This window comes from Corylus avellana, chromosome ca9 (assembly GCF_901000735.1).
Source record: "Corylus avellana chromosome ca9, CavTom2PMs-1.0".
In the NCBI taxonomy this organism is placed as follows: Eukaryota; Viridiplantae; Streptophyta; class Magnoliopsida; order Fagales; family Betulaceae; genus Corylus; species Corylus avellana.
Genome location: NC_081549.1, coordinates 18,330,522 through 18,345,008, shown reverse-complemented (window position 1 = coordinate 18,345,008; position 14,487 = coordinate 18,330,522). Strand labels below are relative to the sequence as shown.

The 14,487-nt window shown below is 36.3% G+C and overlaps 2 protein-coding genes across 3 annotated transcripts; both read left to right on the top strand.

The window, feature by feature from the left end:
* Positions 1-6,388: 6,388 nt before the first annotated feature.
* On the top strand, positions 6,389-13,381 carry LOC132191991 (uncharacterized). 2 transcript variants are annotated; one of them, XM_059607160.1, is made up of 5 exons: positions 6,389-6,833; positions 7,952-8,040; positions 8,239-10,236; positions 11,527-11,713; positions 12,357-13,381. In XM_059607160.1, the coding sequence occupies exons 1-5, from the start codon at positions 6,737-6,739 to the stop codon at positions 12,962-12,964; spliced, it is 2,979 nt and encodes a 992-aa protein (XP_059463143.1). In that variant the 5' UTR covers positions 6,389-6,736; the 3' UTR covers positions 12,965-13,381. The 2 variants fall into 2 exon arrangements, with proteins under 2 accessions (XP_059463143.1, XP_059463145.1); XM_059607162.1 differs by lacking the exon at positions 7,952-8,040 and having other exon boundaries at positions 6,750-6,833.
* Positions 13,382-13,489: 108 nt separating this feature from the next.
* LOC132162408 (uncharacterized) lies at positions 13,490-13,960 on the top strand. The gene has a single exon (XM_059572641.1). It carries the CDS (start codon positions 13,490-13,492, stop codon positions 13,958-13,960), a length of 471 nt encoding a protein of 156 aa, XP_059428624.1.
* Positions 13,961-14,487: the final 527 nt, after the last annotated feature.

Sequence of the window (14,487 nt, the reverse complement as noted above, 5' to 3'; positions counted from 1 at the left end):
AGAATACTTTCTAAATAAATTTTTTTTAAAAAAAATACATTCCAAAACACACTAACAAAACATAATAGATTTAATTGCTCATTAGAGGTTTAAGATGAGTGATTTACGTCAATATTTTTCTCATATTTTTCCCATCTCATCATATAAATTCAATATATCAATAATTAGATTTGTAGATTCATGTGAATCCCACACAAATTCAATGGTAAATTTATACATTTACTATATCATTTCTCGAGATCTAACGTCTCTTCATTCATATTTATAATTTAAAATTGGTGTATTTATCTTTATCGGTATATAAAAATACAATTAATTTTTGAAACGGAGACATCCTATTCAACAAGGCACACGCTCTCGTGCCTGATGCAATTAATTCCCGTTTCCATAATTGTAAGATTTATGAGAGGGTTGTTTGTAAAGTAAAGAGAAGCAAGCAGTGTGGACAACGGCAGTTTGCATTATTATTATTGCTTCTGATTTTTTCTCAAAAGTCAAATTCAAACACTCAAATATGCACAAACAGCTGCCGAATTTCAGTTCAAGTTTTAAAAGCAAGGCCTGGAGATTAAAGAAAAGGCAGCCCTGATATTTACATTATAGACCTACCAAGTACCAAACCATTCAACCTAATAAATGTTTTTTTTTGCTCTCTTTTTTTAAGGAGCTGGGCATTGTCATATCGACACAACACAAGTATTGTCCTTATGCAATGTCTTCCATGGACATATATAGCTTAATGTTGACAGGTTCTTAAAGTTAGGCCTTTTCTTGGGGTTGGGATAGATTCCAATCTCCAAGGGGAACAGGGGATATATATGCATATCTTTTTTTTTAACCTTTTTTACTTCTTATATTATTCATCTAATTACTTTGTATTAAGAATCCGATAGAGTTAAACCTTGACTTCTCTTGGTCCGGTTGACTTGTATAGCCACTTTTATATGTTTTTAACGGATGAGAAAACGATGGTTAACACAACTTCACCCATGGTTTCTTCCAATTTGTCTGTTCCAAATGTCTTCAAGACAGGATCCTATGTAAGACATACCATTAGGATTTATATTATTATCTCTCAGGATAAGGATATATAAGAGGCGTTTTTCTATCTAAATAGGAAAGTTCCGTCCGAGAAAAGAGTCCGTTAGGTTAAAGGATTATTTTTGCTTGAACAGAAAACCTTCTCTCACGACTCATTATTATAGTGACGCAATTCTTCAAAATTATTTATAACATCTATTTTACATTAATAGATGTTTAGTGTTTTAAGTGATTTATTATTATCCGACCTACCTCTTTATGCAAGAAATGACAAGCGATCCGAATTCTGTCTAAGTTGGCAAGTTAAAAATAAAAAATAATAAAATAAAAAATTGTGGTTAAAATCTTGGTGCTCTAGCCGATGTCCACGTGGTATTACATGCCCAAAATTTGTCAAAAGTTGACAGATAATCACGGCCATTCAAAAGCCATGATTGCTGGTTTAGACCTACACAACACTTTATTTGAGGCAACTCACTTTAACTTTTTCTTTAATTTGCTTCTTTTTCTCGAATTTTCTCTACCAACTCCATCTCCAAGGTAGAAACATCTTCTTTTTTTTTTTTCTTTTTTTTTTTTTTTTTTAAAAAAAAGAAAAAATAAAAAAAAAATTATTATTATTTTTTAAAAGGTAGCTTCTTGTAAACGAAACATGATGAGATTATGACAGATCAATTGCTTCACATTCATCCACTTGCTCAGGCACTATTAAAGAGGCAGTGACAAATCAGCCTCTATAATTCACAAAATATAAATGCTGGTTTGGAAAAGCTAGAGATCCATGCGTCTTCATCAACATGAAAAAACAGGAGAAATTTGTTTATATTTGTTTAGGGGGATTTAGGCTCATGATCGAATAACATTTGATGTGTAAAGGGAAGGGGAAAGAAAATAAAGAAGTAGGCTGCACACTTCTTGTACCTTTTCCAAATATGGTTGCCAACCAAATGCTAGCTGAGCAGCTTTTCAAGTTCTAAAATTGCATGCGATAAACTCACTCATCATGTAATTTAGAAAGTCCTATGAAACCTTTCTATGTGGTAATATAAAAATGAAAACAGTTTTGCGTGTTTTATGTTTTGAATTGTTTGCTAATATTTTTGTTTTTAGAACCGAAAATGAAAGACAGAAATGCAATTTTTTTTAAATAAACATAGTACTTACTGAAGCAGTTTTTTAAACAGTTAGACTAGTGATAGATCATATGCAAAACAAAAGAAAATCTACGAGAGTGACCCTAGCCGGAGGAGGGGCCATCAAGGAACCTCCTTGGGGGCAAAGGAGAAACTAAAAAATTCGTTGTAAGGTGTCAAAATTATGAAAAAACTATTTTTTTGGGGTGGGAGGAATTAAATTTTGGGGATTTTATCTTATAAAAAAAGAAATTTTAAGAAAGAAATTCATTGTCCAACATAATAACATCAGTGTTAATGTGCGTAATTTTCTTGTAGGGCATGATTTTCCTTATTGATGGTATTAACGGCCATTTGGGGATTGATGAGGAAGTGTAGGAAAGATGATTGACTTGTTTTTCTTGCGAGTTGTGAGGGTAAATATGTAATTTAATGCCCGATTGTTTCCTATAGAGGCTGCTAGGGTGATTTATTTGTTGTATCACCAGAAAAGAAAAAAAGCTATATGAAATTGCCAAAAGATGCAAATTATGAACTATATATGAAGACAAATTTGTCTCCAAGTTATTGACATAAGACAACGTAAATATGTAAGCTTAGACAAGAAGAAAAAAGAAAAAAAAAAACATAATTAATGTGTATCGAATTATTCGTGATATAAGGTGAGCAGACATGATTATGCATGAACAATATGGGCGGTGGGGTTGTTAAACCTCTTACTTTCAGATGCTTCTTCTATGAAAAACCATTTGACTATGAAAAGTAAAAAAAAAAAAAAAAAGAATAAATAAAAAATGTGATGCAACAGAAGAGTGAAGTAGCTTTCTCGTAGGGATAGGAGACAACAATGATCTCTTTGTTATGATGCCTTTTGCTTTTGAATTTCCATGTTCACGGAAACAAAGGTGTCCCAAACTAAAAATTACGCAAATTATTTGTGTGTGGAATGTGGTGGGCATCACATCATATTTCACTCACTCTGCATGCAAATTGGGTAATTACATGGTAAACCCACAAAGAAAGAAATGTAAGGACATGAAGCAGACACATTGTCTAGAATGTTTTTGTTTTTTACATGATGTTTTGGACCCAGGATTTTTGTTGAGTTCATATGTGATTTTATAAAGTTTTAATTGCAAAAATATGGCAAAGATATTTGTGATGCTAATCAATTAGTTCAAAACACATGGAAATGATAGATAGGCTCGTTCAAGGGAGTTATGACCTCAATGGCTATTTCGAGTGAGCTGAGTACTCCCAAAATAGAGAAATTGTATTATAATACCAATATTCAACTCCTCTCACAAATGCTATTAAATAATACAAATAGTCCTAAAGTGATAGATGTCTATAATGAATATAAAATTATCACTTAACTCCTAAGTATCCTAATAAAATACAACTACTCGACGTCTCATGTAGAGATGACTCTTATTGATAAATGATAACTCATACAATGGTGTTAGGATCCTATCATAATTTTGTGATGTTTTCCCAAACTTTTATTTTCTATTTTCGAAACAAAAACATTAACAAAAAGTTCAAACACAAAATACTCTTTAAAGAATTAAATACAATTTTCACCATGTTACGTAAAAAACACTTTTCTCAAACCAAATACAAAAAGTACTTAAAACAAAAGTTGCAAAATCACTGCCCAAAGGTAACCTGTGCAATGCCATAATGCTAGATGGCGTGTCCATCAACATTATTTGCCGAATTATGGATTTATAGAGCTTGCTTCTATTACACACTTAAATGTGGTTAAGTGCCAAGTCAAATTTTGATTGCGCATGGTACTAAAAGATTTTCCTCCAAAAACATAAATCATGGGATCAGCTATCTGTTCAGCGGATCTGAATCCTTAATAATTTATTGTCTGAATTGTCCAGACAATCAATGTGACTGTGTAAGATAACTCTTATAAAGACCACTTATCCGATCATAGAGTCATATTATCCCAGACCAGTTTGGGCAAATAGGTCATACAAAAACACTCTCATTTGCTAGCTAATAATTTGTTGTCTGAATTGTCGGGACAACCAATGTGACTATGTAAGATAACTCTTATAAAGCCCACTTACCCAATCACAGAGTCATATTATCCGAGACACGTTTGGACAAATAGGTCATACAAAAACTCATTTGCTAGCTAATAATTTGTTGTCAAAATTGTCCGCACAACTAATGTGACTATGTAAGATAACTCTTATAAAGCCCATTTACCCGATCATAGAGTCATATTATCCGAGACCCGTTTGGACAAATAGGTCATACAAAAACACTATCATTTGTTAGCTAAAAGAATCCGAGGTGAAATTTGCCCATTTTCTTGCAAATTGGGTATGATCTCTACAAATTCCTCTCTGGAAATGGTGAGTCAATTTCACAAGCAAAATAAAACAAGACCCAGAAGAATTTACAAACACCCACCACATGGCTAGGCTTCCTTACAAGAAGGCTTTCCAAATTAAAGATTCCTTTGCTTTGTTTGGTCTGCGTCGTTGTCTCAATTATCTTACTCAGGACGGTGCTAGTTTTGGGCAGAATCAACAAAAAAAGTCCAAATAAAACCCCATACAATATATGTTGTCCACTTAATAACGTAACTTAATACAATTTTTAATCATCGGCATGCTGACATTAATATATATATATATATATATATATATATATATATATAATGATGTTGATAACAACCACATAATTCGCATCAACCACCAAAATTAATCCTCTACTTAGATATGTTTATGTCATCTAAAAAAGAACACTGGTACCTAAATCAGGCATGTTGACAGGGGAACACATTAATCTGTCGTCTAGTGTATGTGTTGGCAATCAATTCATATTAATATGCTACAGATTAATCAATTGCATGCTTCTAGGCTACACGTATTTTATTTGATGCAATGATTCATGAAACAGATGTAATTACTTAACAGATTTCTCCTGCCATTTTGTCGTTTCAACATTTGCGAGCGGTGTTAAGAGCACAACTACTGCTTCTACTACAAATTTTTTACAAACCGATATGGTAATACAAATTTTTACAATTGTTAGGGAAATCAAACATCTAATGTGAATATAATGCACACATACAACTTGATTAGTGGAAACTTAGAATAAACAAAATTGACCCTAATTTATCACAAATTCCATCGTGGCAAGGGAGGGTGAACGTATAGGTGCTAATTCGTGTTTACGTGTCGGGTTTGGATTATGTTGATGTATGTATATAAGACTAGGGGTGGGTAAATTAACCGTTTATTGCATACTGACCACTACCGAACCGTCATAAATTGACAATCTACTTCTAGCAGTCGGTAGGCAGAATAAAAATACTGTTTCGACATTGATTCGGTTCAGTAGGCGGTAGAAAAAAAAAAATTTGTTGGTTAACTGAAAATAAACTGACTTAACCAATTTTTTAAATGGATTTTGAATTTTATTTGGTAAGTTTCCTTATTGTGTTAGTCTAGTTGATTAGTAGTGTCTTTTTTGTCACTGTTCCATGAATTTACTTTTTCTTTTTCATTTATAAAGTATATGCTTTATTGATTCTGTAGTTATAAGGAAGTTGAAAAGTTTTAATATAAAAACTTGTAACTGACTTAACTGAAAAAGTTGAAACTATTCTTGTCGGAATAAAGTCAGTTAATTAAATGACTTGATTGACTTTCACAAATTGGTAGGCAAAAATGCCCCACCGACCAAACCGATACCCACCCCTATATAAGAGTAAAAGTGTATAGGCTAACCATAACTCGACTCATTTAATTAAACGAATAAAACTCCTCAACACTAACCCTCTATTTTGTATTGTGTTTGTGTCAAGTTCGCAAATCATATCAAAAATTGCTTACCATTATGTCACATTTTAGGTTCCAGTCGTGTCGAAGTATAAATATAAAATTATATAAGTCAATCTTAACTCAACCCCTTTAATTAATTCAGACTCTTCCATCGTAATTTTTTTTTTAATTTTATGTTAGATTAATGTCCAACTATAGCCGAAAGCTCCTACCAATATCACAATAACTAATTATCTAAATTGTTAGAAGTTTAGACAACAATAAATTTAAAGAGGTAATTATTGGGGAGCCATATTAAGGACGTGGCATTGTAATTGAGCCGAAACGCGGAGCGTAGGGGGGCGCGGATGCACAGAGACACACGGTAAGAAGAGGGTAAATAATGTAGCAGCCCACTTGCCCGCCCAGCGGCTCAGGGCCTGTGTCAGTATATCGGTATTTGAATGTTCAAAAACGAAAGAAAACCCCCACTCTCACACACTCTCACTCACTCTCACGGATTCTCCTCGGCCCTTCTAAACGGACCCATCTTTAATGCATTGATCGCCGTTCTCTCTCCAAGATCCGGCTTTTGGGTTTTGAGACTGTTTTTGAATGAGCTAAGAAGTCTAGGGTTTTGCATTCTGTGACTTTCTCGGTTCCTTCCTCTCTCTCTCTCTGTCTGACGCTCTTGTCGGATCTGGGTGTCTTCAGCATTTTACGTGTTCGTTTTCTTGTAATTCTGAAGGAGGATACTTCTGATGAGTGAGGATGGAGAGTTTGCGGCAAAAGAGGTCCAAGATTGCGAGCATTGCTGATCGGAGCTCCGGCGAAAGGTTTTTCTCGACGGAACGAGCTAACCGAGAAGGTCAGATTTTTTATTTTATTTTATTTATTTTTCGAAATGATTGTTGTTTGAATTTTCCCTCTGTTTGGTTGCGAGAAAACCGAGGAGAAAAGCAATTAACTCGAAATTAAAATCTTCTTTTCTTGCACCTTTTCTTTTTGTTTTGTTGCTTTCGGAAAATGAGGAGCTGGCGACTGAACCGGATGGTTCAATTAGGCTCAGAAGGTGGAAAGTTTATATTATATTTTATTTACTTGTTCTTCTTTCTTGCATTTTCTTGGCTACCAAATGCAGCCTGTCCGTCCGTTTGGTCGCTGAGAAAACTCAAGAAAATTAAAGGAGAGCGAAATCGTAACTCTTCGTGTTGTACGTTCTATAATTTGCTTTCCGAAAATGGAAACACAAAACAGTTGAAAATGACAAAGATGGGAAATTCTAACTTCGTTTCTTTGCGTGCTTTTCTTAATTAATTTTTAATATCCAAGCTCATTTTCTTCTTCTTTGTCGGTATGTTTGTGGCAATGTAGAGCTCATCCGCTAGGTTTAGTTTCGGCTTTTCTTGTGCTTTTTGTTAAAGTAATTTGTCGAATTTGCAAGTGGCTTTTCTGTAGTGGCATCAGCATGATTTTGTTTGCTTCTAGGGATATGATGGGTTATCATTGCATTGCCAGCTTGACTACTGAGTTCTCTTTTAAGCGTTCTCTTTCATTTATTTTCTATCTCTTCAAGTTCTGTTTTTTTTTTTTTTTTGGTCGCTTTTTCTCAAACATGAAAATTTTCCAGTGTTCTCTGCTCGGTCTTTCCTTGGATTTTTGCCATGTTCCTATTCAATGATTTGCTTTTCTGCTTCTTTCTTTTGTTTGATTCTCTTAAAAATAATAGTTTTTGCATCGGGCTAAAAAAAAAAAGGCAAAGAAGGTTCTTTTGACTTGCTAACCAAACAATACCAAGGTTCCCATGCTGATTTTAATCCTAATTTGGCTTAGTAGGCGTTTCTGTTGCAATTTGGTTGTTTCCTGGCTTTTGGATTCTAGAAGTTTTGTAGCTTTTCTTTCTTCGGAAGTTCTCAAGAAGATCCTTCCCCACTTTTACTACTCTTGGGTGGTCATCCTAATGTTATTATAGGGATTCATCTCCAGGAAACAGGCAGGTTCAGAAACAAAGGACATATCCGAAATTGGCCTCCGATTCTAGTTCTTGCAGTAGTGGTACTACGGACGAAGATTCGGTGCGCTCATTTTCTTGTTTCTGTTCATTGAACCTTTTTAGTTTAGTTTGTTTCTGTTTGCATAATATCAGTAGAGGAACAACTTTTCTGAGTTATATTTACTTTAGTTTCTTTTTTTAATCTGTTTTTGAATGATCTATGTATCAAAAAATAAAATACTAAACTGACATTTACATCAAATGCATTTGGACTTTGTAGTTCATGTTTGAATTGGGTCAGAGATCTTCAAAACAAGCTGTTGGAGCTCCGATGAAGAAGTTACTAGCTGAAGAGATGTCGAAAGAAACTGAATCCAAAAGGAGGTCCCCAAGTGTTATTGCCAAATTGATGGGTCTTGATGGACTGCCACCTCAGCAGCCTGCTCACAAACAACAAAAGAGGTCCTCAGAGAACAATATAAAAAGGACGACATCAGTAGAGAAAGCTCAAAAGAGTGGCATGTTTTATGACCGTCGATCATCTAAGAGGAATTCAAAGGAGCAGCAAGAATTTAAGGATGTATTTGAGGTTTTTGAAACATCGAAGATGGAGAGTAGCAGTTGCTCATCGCAAGGGGCTGCAAACTCAAAGCTCACCGATGCTGAGATGGCATTTATTCGGCAGAAGTTCATGGATGCTAAACGTCTATCAAGTGATCAGAAGTTACAGGATTCCAAGGAGTTCCATGACGCACTTGAGGTGCTAGACTCCAACAAGGATCGTCTGTTGAAATTTCTTCAACAACCAGATTCATTGTTCACAAAGCATTTGCATGATCTGCAAGGTGCTCCTCCCCAGACCCATTGTGGTCGCATAGCAGGTATGAAGTTGTCAGATGCTCAGAGGCATGAAAGCAATGAACTTGGGAAATCACAGAGACGAACTCCATCAAAAAATTACAGTAGATCCCCTCAGAAATATTGTGGTGGTCTATTAAGCCAATCTGACAGCAGGCATGCTTCTTGTAATTCTCTGAATTCATCCAAAATTCGATTTGAAGGAAAGGATGAGTTGGCCACTCTACCTACAAGTATAGTGGTATTAAAACCAAATGTTGGGAAGGCCCAGAATGGTACCAAACCTGCTTCCTCACCTTGTTCTTCGCATGCTTTTCTATCAGATTGTAGGGTGCACACTGAATTTCCGAGTATCAAAAATAGGGCGGGAGAATTATGGGGAACAAAGAACTTTCCCCATGATGCGGGGCTTTCAAGGCATAAGTCCAGAGAATCTAGAGAAATTGCTAGGGAAATAACTAAACAAATGAGAAATGGTTTTCGTAGTGGTTCTATGAATTTTTCATCTGCTGGATTTAAAGGTTATGCTGGGGATGAAAGTTCATGTGACACATCTGGCAATGAATCAGATGCAATTACAGTGACTTCCAGAAATTCCTTTGACTTGAATGGCCGGTACATGCCTTCATCATCACGTTTGACTGAATCATCTGTGAGTAGGGAGGCCAAGAAAAGACTCTCAGAGAGGTGGAAAATGACTCACAAGTCTCAAGACTTGGGAGTGGGTAGTAGGGGCAGCACACTGGCTGAAATGCTTGCTATCCCTGATAAGGATATGATGCCAACAAACTTGGATGGCATGAGTTGTGCAGATGGAATCAGTGACAAATTTGCTAGTGATGATGGACCTACGGGGTGGGTTGAACCTTTGGGAATTAGCAGCAGGGAAGGCTGGAAGGATGGGTCTAACAGAAATTTATCAAGATCAAGATCTCTTCCTGCTTCTTCTACAGCCTTTGGAAGTCCTAAGATAAACATACATAGTGAAACTCTTTGTGATGGCAGACATCTGATGCCAAAAGAGGCCTTGAAGAAGGAAAGAATTAAGAGAGTGAAGGGTAATTCTGATTGGAGAGAAGATTCAGCCCCTAGAAACTCAAGATCTAGTCATAAGAAATCTCATTCTTCTAGCTGCACAGTTAGGGAAAGCAATGAGTATTTAGCAGAGATTCATACAAGCCAGAATCAAGTGAAGGCTAGCCTTGAAAAGATTGATCCATCTGAAAATGATCTTATGATCTTCGAGACATTAGTTGGTAATGTTAACGATAGGACGCCAGTTCCTGAAAATGTGGTTGATGTGGGAGATGACAAAATGATCATGCCATCTGAACCTCCTGATGAGATGCTACCAGATGTATCACCTTGCATGGTTTTAAAGGATATATCTGCTGGTGGCCCAGATATCCTAATTCCACAGGTTTGATTTATCACATATTCTGATTGTTCTTTTTTTTTTTTTTTTTTTTAAAAAAAAATTCTTCTCTTGCCGTTTTGTAATGAGACCTTGTCGTTCAGATTACTAGTTAGTTGCATATGGGTCTTTTTCCTAACCTGTGAGAGGCCTTTAGCTGTGTTTTTGTTCCTTTTTGTTCAACTGAACTTTAATATCAGTTTCATAAATCTTGAATTGTATGTTTCACTAAAACTTTCTTCTTCTCCTTTTTTTTTTTTTTTTTTTTTTCCTTTAAATACTTTTGCAATTTTCAATGGTAGATTTGCTTTTACTTTGCTTTGATATTTTCAAAGCTGTTATGTTTCATTTTAGTCTACCAGGAACTTAAATTTGCGACAAGCTGCTACAAAATACATATATTTCAAGTTAGATTGATTTATTATTGAAGAATTTCAGATTATTGATAATTCCAATGCCTAAATGAATCCTCTTCATATACCCTTACCTAAAACAGAGAGAATCTGCTTTACGCAATCAGTAGGCTTTTGGTGTGCTTGGAAGCATTTTTCTGAATATTGACTACATGTGTTGAGTCAAATATGCAGGCCATTTTCGTGAGAAAAGGACTTTGATTATAAAGTTGAAATCCTTTATCTACTGCATTTTTGTAACTGGTTGCAATGCTTCATTGTTTTCGAAGAAAAATTTTTCTATGACAACTCATTTCCTTGTCAAGGAGAAATTCAAGGAATACCATTAATCATGCCACTATGGATAGATGCCTGTAATATGCACACTTCTGCAGGTTAGGTTCTCTGTGCAGACCCTGAAGAGTAATTTCTGACTGATACCAGGAATCATACTGTTTTCTGTAAAAATATTGCTTTGAGATTTTCTGTTTCTGTAGATTCTCAATATATCTGCTGGGAAGTGGTTGCTGTTAAAAAAAATAAAATAATGAATTAGTACATAATTTACAACTTACTGGAGAATCTCATTTGCATTAGCATCACAATTTGCTTACAAGTATCTAGATGCTTGTTAGAGACTTCCTCCAAACTGTGTGTATATTAGTTCTGCTAATGAGTTTTAACTCAAATGGTACTTCCTTTCATAATAAACATAGAGGGGAAAGGGTAAAGTTGTGGGTTCAAGACCCATGAGGTGTTTATAACTTATGAATAGAAAAAGGATTATATATATACATTTTTTCCGAATATATGATTCCTTATATTTTCAGTTCAGTAAAAAGTATGGCATCTTCAATTTTGCATCATGGGTATTTTGGGTTCTAAGTATTTCATGATATTCCAGGAAACATCGATTGGGCCATCCAAAGACAGTTCAGTCCCTTCGCTTCACCCTTCGCCTGGACTAGAATCTCCAGTTAGTTCTAAGGAGGCTGAGCAGCCCAGTCCAGTTTCAGTTCTCGAAGCTCCTTTTACGGATGATGTATCATCATGTTCTGAATGCTTTGAGAGTCTCAGTGCTGACCTCCATGGTAACTTCAAAGTTATTGTTTTGGCATTCCTAGTTCTTAGACCCCTCTATGAATCAAATTGCATTCTATTGACTATCTAGCTGCTTATTTCTCATTCATAATGCGTGAAAGGATAAAATCAATAAGATAATGCAACTTAAATTTCAAAATTACAGTGGTGATAGAAAATTGAAGTTCTGTTGCATTTAACATTGTATGTTTCACAAAATGACAGCTATTTTTATTTTTTCTGTTGCATATAGCTCCACTATTGTGTAAATAACACCATTTTCATCTAAAGTGTCGGCCATTGTGCAATTCAAAGTTGAGTACAAATGCTTCTAGACCATAACTAGAAGCCTTACTCATCCAATACAGAACATGTGCAAGCCCCTCTTCAGTATTTTGCTCTATGTGCCTTTATTCCTTCAAAGCATCACCCAACATACATCTTCTCAATTAACAGCCTATTTCTAAGATTGAACTACAGTTATATCTGCATTATTGTGCTCTCTGTGCTCCTATTGCCAACTTAGTTCGATTGCTTTGTAGTTTAAAAATTAAGAAATCCTTATTGTTTGGAGCCTCCTATCCCATATGTTCACAAGTTTCTTTCGTGCAGTTTTTTCACAAACCCATGTTTCGTTGACTTGTCTGTTTCTAGGGCTTCGGATGCAACTTCAGCAACTCAAGTTGGAGTCAGAAGTGTATGCAGAGGGACCCATGCTCGTCTCAAGTGATGAAGATGTTTGCGACGGTGACGGATCCATTCTGAATGAGAAGGGAGTTTGTAAAACTGAAGAGGGCTGGGAGCCTTCCTACATAGTTGATGTCTTAATTGGCTCCGGCTTTAACGATGCCAATCCTGATATGTTCATGAGTACATGGCACTCTCCAGAATGCCCTGTGGACCCCCTCGTATTCGAAGAAGTTGAGAAGAAGTACCGCGACCAGACTTCTTGTTCAAGGTCTGAAAGGAGGTTACTGTTTGATCGTATAAATTCTGCACTCCTGGAGATGTACCAGCTCCCATGGATGAGGCATGCAACGAGGGTTGGTTCTAAGTGGATTAGAGATCGGCTCCAAGATCGTCTCTATGCCTTGTTGGCAGGCCAAGAGAAGAAATGTAATAAAGACACTCTGGGGAAGGTGCTGGCAAGGGAATCACAGTGGTTGTCTTTGGGAGATGAAGTTGATGTAATAAGTGGGGAAATTGGGAGATCGTTGACAGATGAGCTTGTAGCAGAGGCAGTGGCTATGTTGGGTATTTGACCAAAACCCCGAGCCTTCGAGCCTCTAGTTCTTCTGATTTTGCTAACATCCTTCGATGACGGGCCGACCAGAGGAAGGCGCGCGCCCCGGGATCCTTAGAGATCCCCAACCAAGGCTGTATTTGGTCTAGGAAATTACGGGTATGTAAATGAAGTGATGGAATGGTCAGTTCATGAGAGAATGAATAAAATGATAAAAAATCTTTACGCCCAAAGATGAATCAGATTGATGATCAAAACTAAAGGAAAGCAAAATCAAACAAAGGTATATATATATATATATATATATACCAAAACAAAGAGTCATATTTGAACCCACTTTTATGATTTATTAGCCATGACAATTGACAACACAGCAGCCCATTAGTCGAGAAAAGTTTAATGCAATTTAAGTTAAAAACAGGCGGTGGTGGCATCTTATATTGGAATAGGATCCTCTCCATTTCAAAATCCCTCAATTTCTTCCATTTAGTGCATTTTGAAGGGTAGTGCATTTAATGCACTACCATTATTAAAGGGCGGGCCCATGTATGGCCCGGATGGGAGCATTACAAAATCTGGACCTGATGATGAACCATGCGGAGGTGGTAGCGCTCCAAAATGTGGGCCCTCTGATGGCCCAGATCGTAGCGTTCCAAAATGTGGCCCCGATGCTATAGCAGGTGGAGGCGGCGGTGGGATCTTGTATAGTGGCGGGCCCTCAGATGGCCCAGATGGAAGCATTCTGAAATGTGGCCTTAATGAAGCAACAGATGGAGGCGGTGGGGTCTCATATAGGGGCGGGCCCTCAGACGGCCCAGACGGCAGTGTTCCAAAAGGTGGTGGGTCGGAGGAAACCTCTTCTTCCAAGATTACAAGTTTTCTAGCCTCAATAGGGCAAGAGGGAAAGCCCAAAACTACTGCAACCGCAAGGGCCACCCATAAAAATTTCCGACCGGTTATCACCATGTTTGTCTGTGCTTCTGTCGATTTGATTCTAGCAGGCTCTCCTTTGTGACCCCTTTAATAGATAGTCGTCCCTTAAAAGGGACAGGAGATTATTCTTTGGCCTCATTGATATTTGCTTTAATTTTTGGGGTATGCAACATCCCTGTAATTTTAGGCTTCAATAATTGGCAATCTTTTGAATATTCAGCTTCGGTTTTGGGGCTATCCAGTTGATGTCCCTCTAATCCTTGTCAGTCTCTTTAATCGGTTTCCATATTTGTATGTGTATTTATTATACAATTTTACATTTTGCAATGAATTTACGGAAGTTGCCAATGTATCTTCCAAATAAACCGTTAATAAATTTAGTGTAAGCATGTGGGGGCAAATTGCTCTCTGTTGATGTTTATTAATGAAGTTGTTTTTAAGGAGTAATTCAATTAGTTGAAGATTACGCCTCATGAAATGAAAGTTACTAGTTCGAATCCACCCTCCATCATTTCCTTTCCCTTGTGCGGACATGTTAAAAAAATATAATAATGAAGTTTGAAAGTTATGTTAAAAAAAGAAAGAAAATAAAATAAAATAAAAGTGCAA

Bases quoted from the DNA above. Each gene is read 5' to 3' on its own strand.
- LOC132191991 (XM_059607160.1), top strand. From the start codon at position 6,737: ATGGAGAGTTTGCGGCAAAAGAGGTCCAAGATTGCGAGCATTGCTGAT. The intron at 8,041-8,238 runs GTGCGCTCATTT...TGGACTTTGTAG, and splicing joins GTACTACGGACGAAGATTCG to TTCATGTTTGAATTGGGTCA. The intron at 11,714-12,356 runs GTAACTTCAAAG...GTCTGTTTCTAG, and splicing joins TCTCAGTGCTGACCTCCATG to GGCTTCGGATGCAACTTCAG.
- LOC132162408 (XM_059572641.1), top strand. From the start codon at position 13,490: ATGTATGGCCCGGATGGGAGCATTACAAAATCTGGACCTGATGATGAA.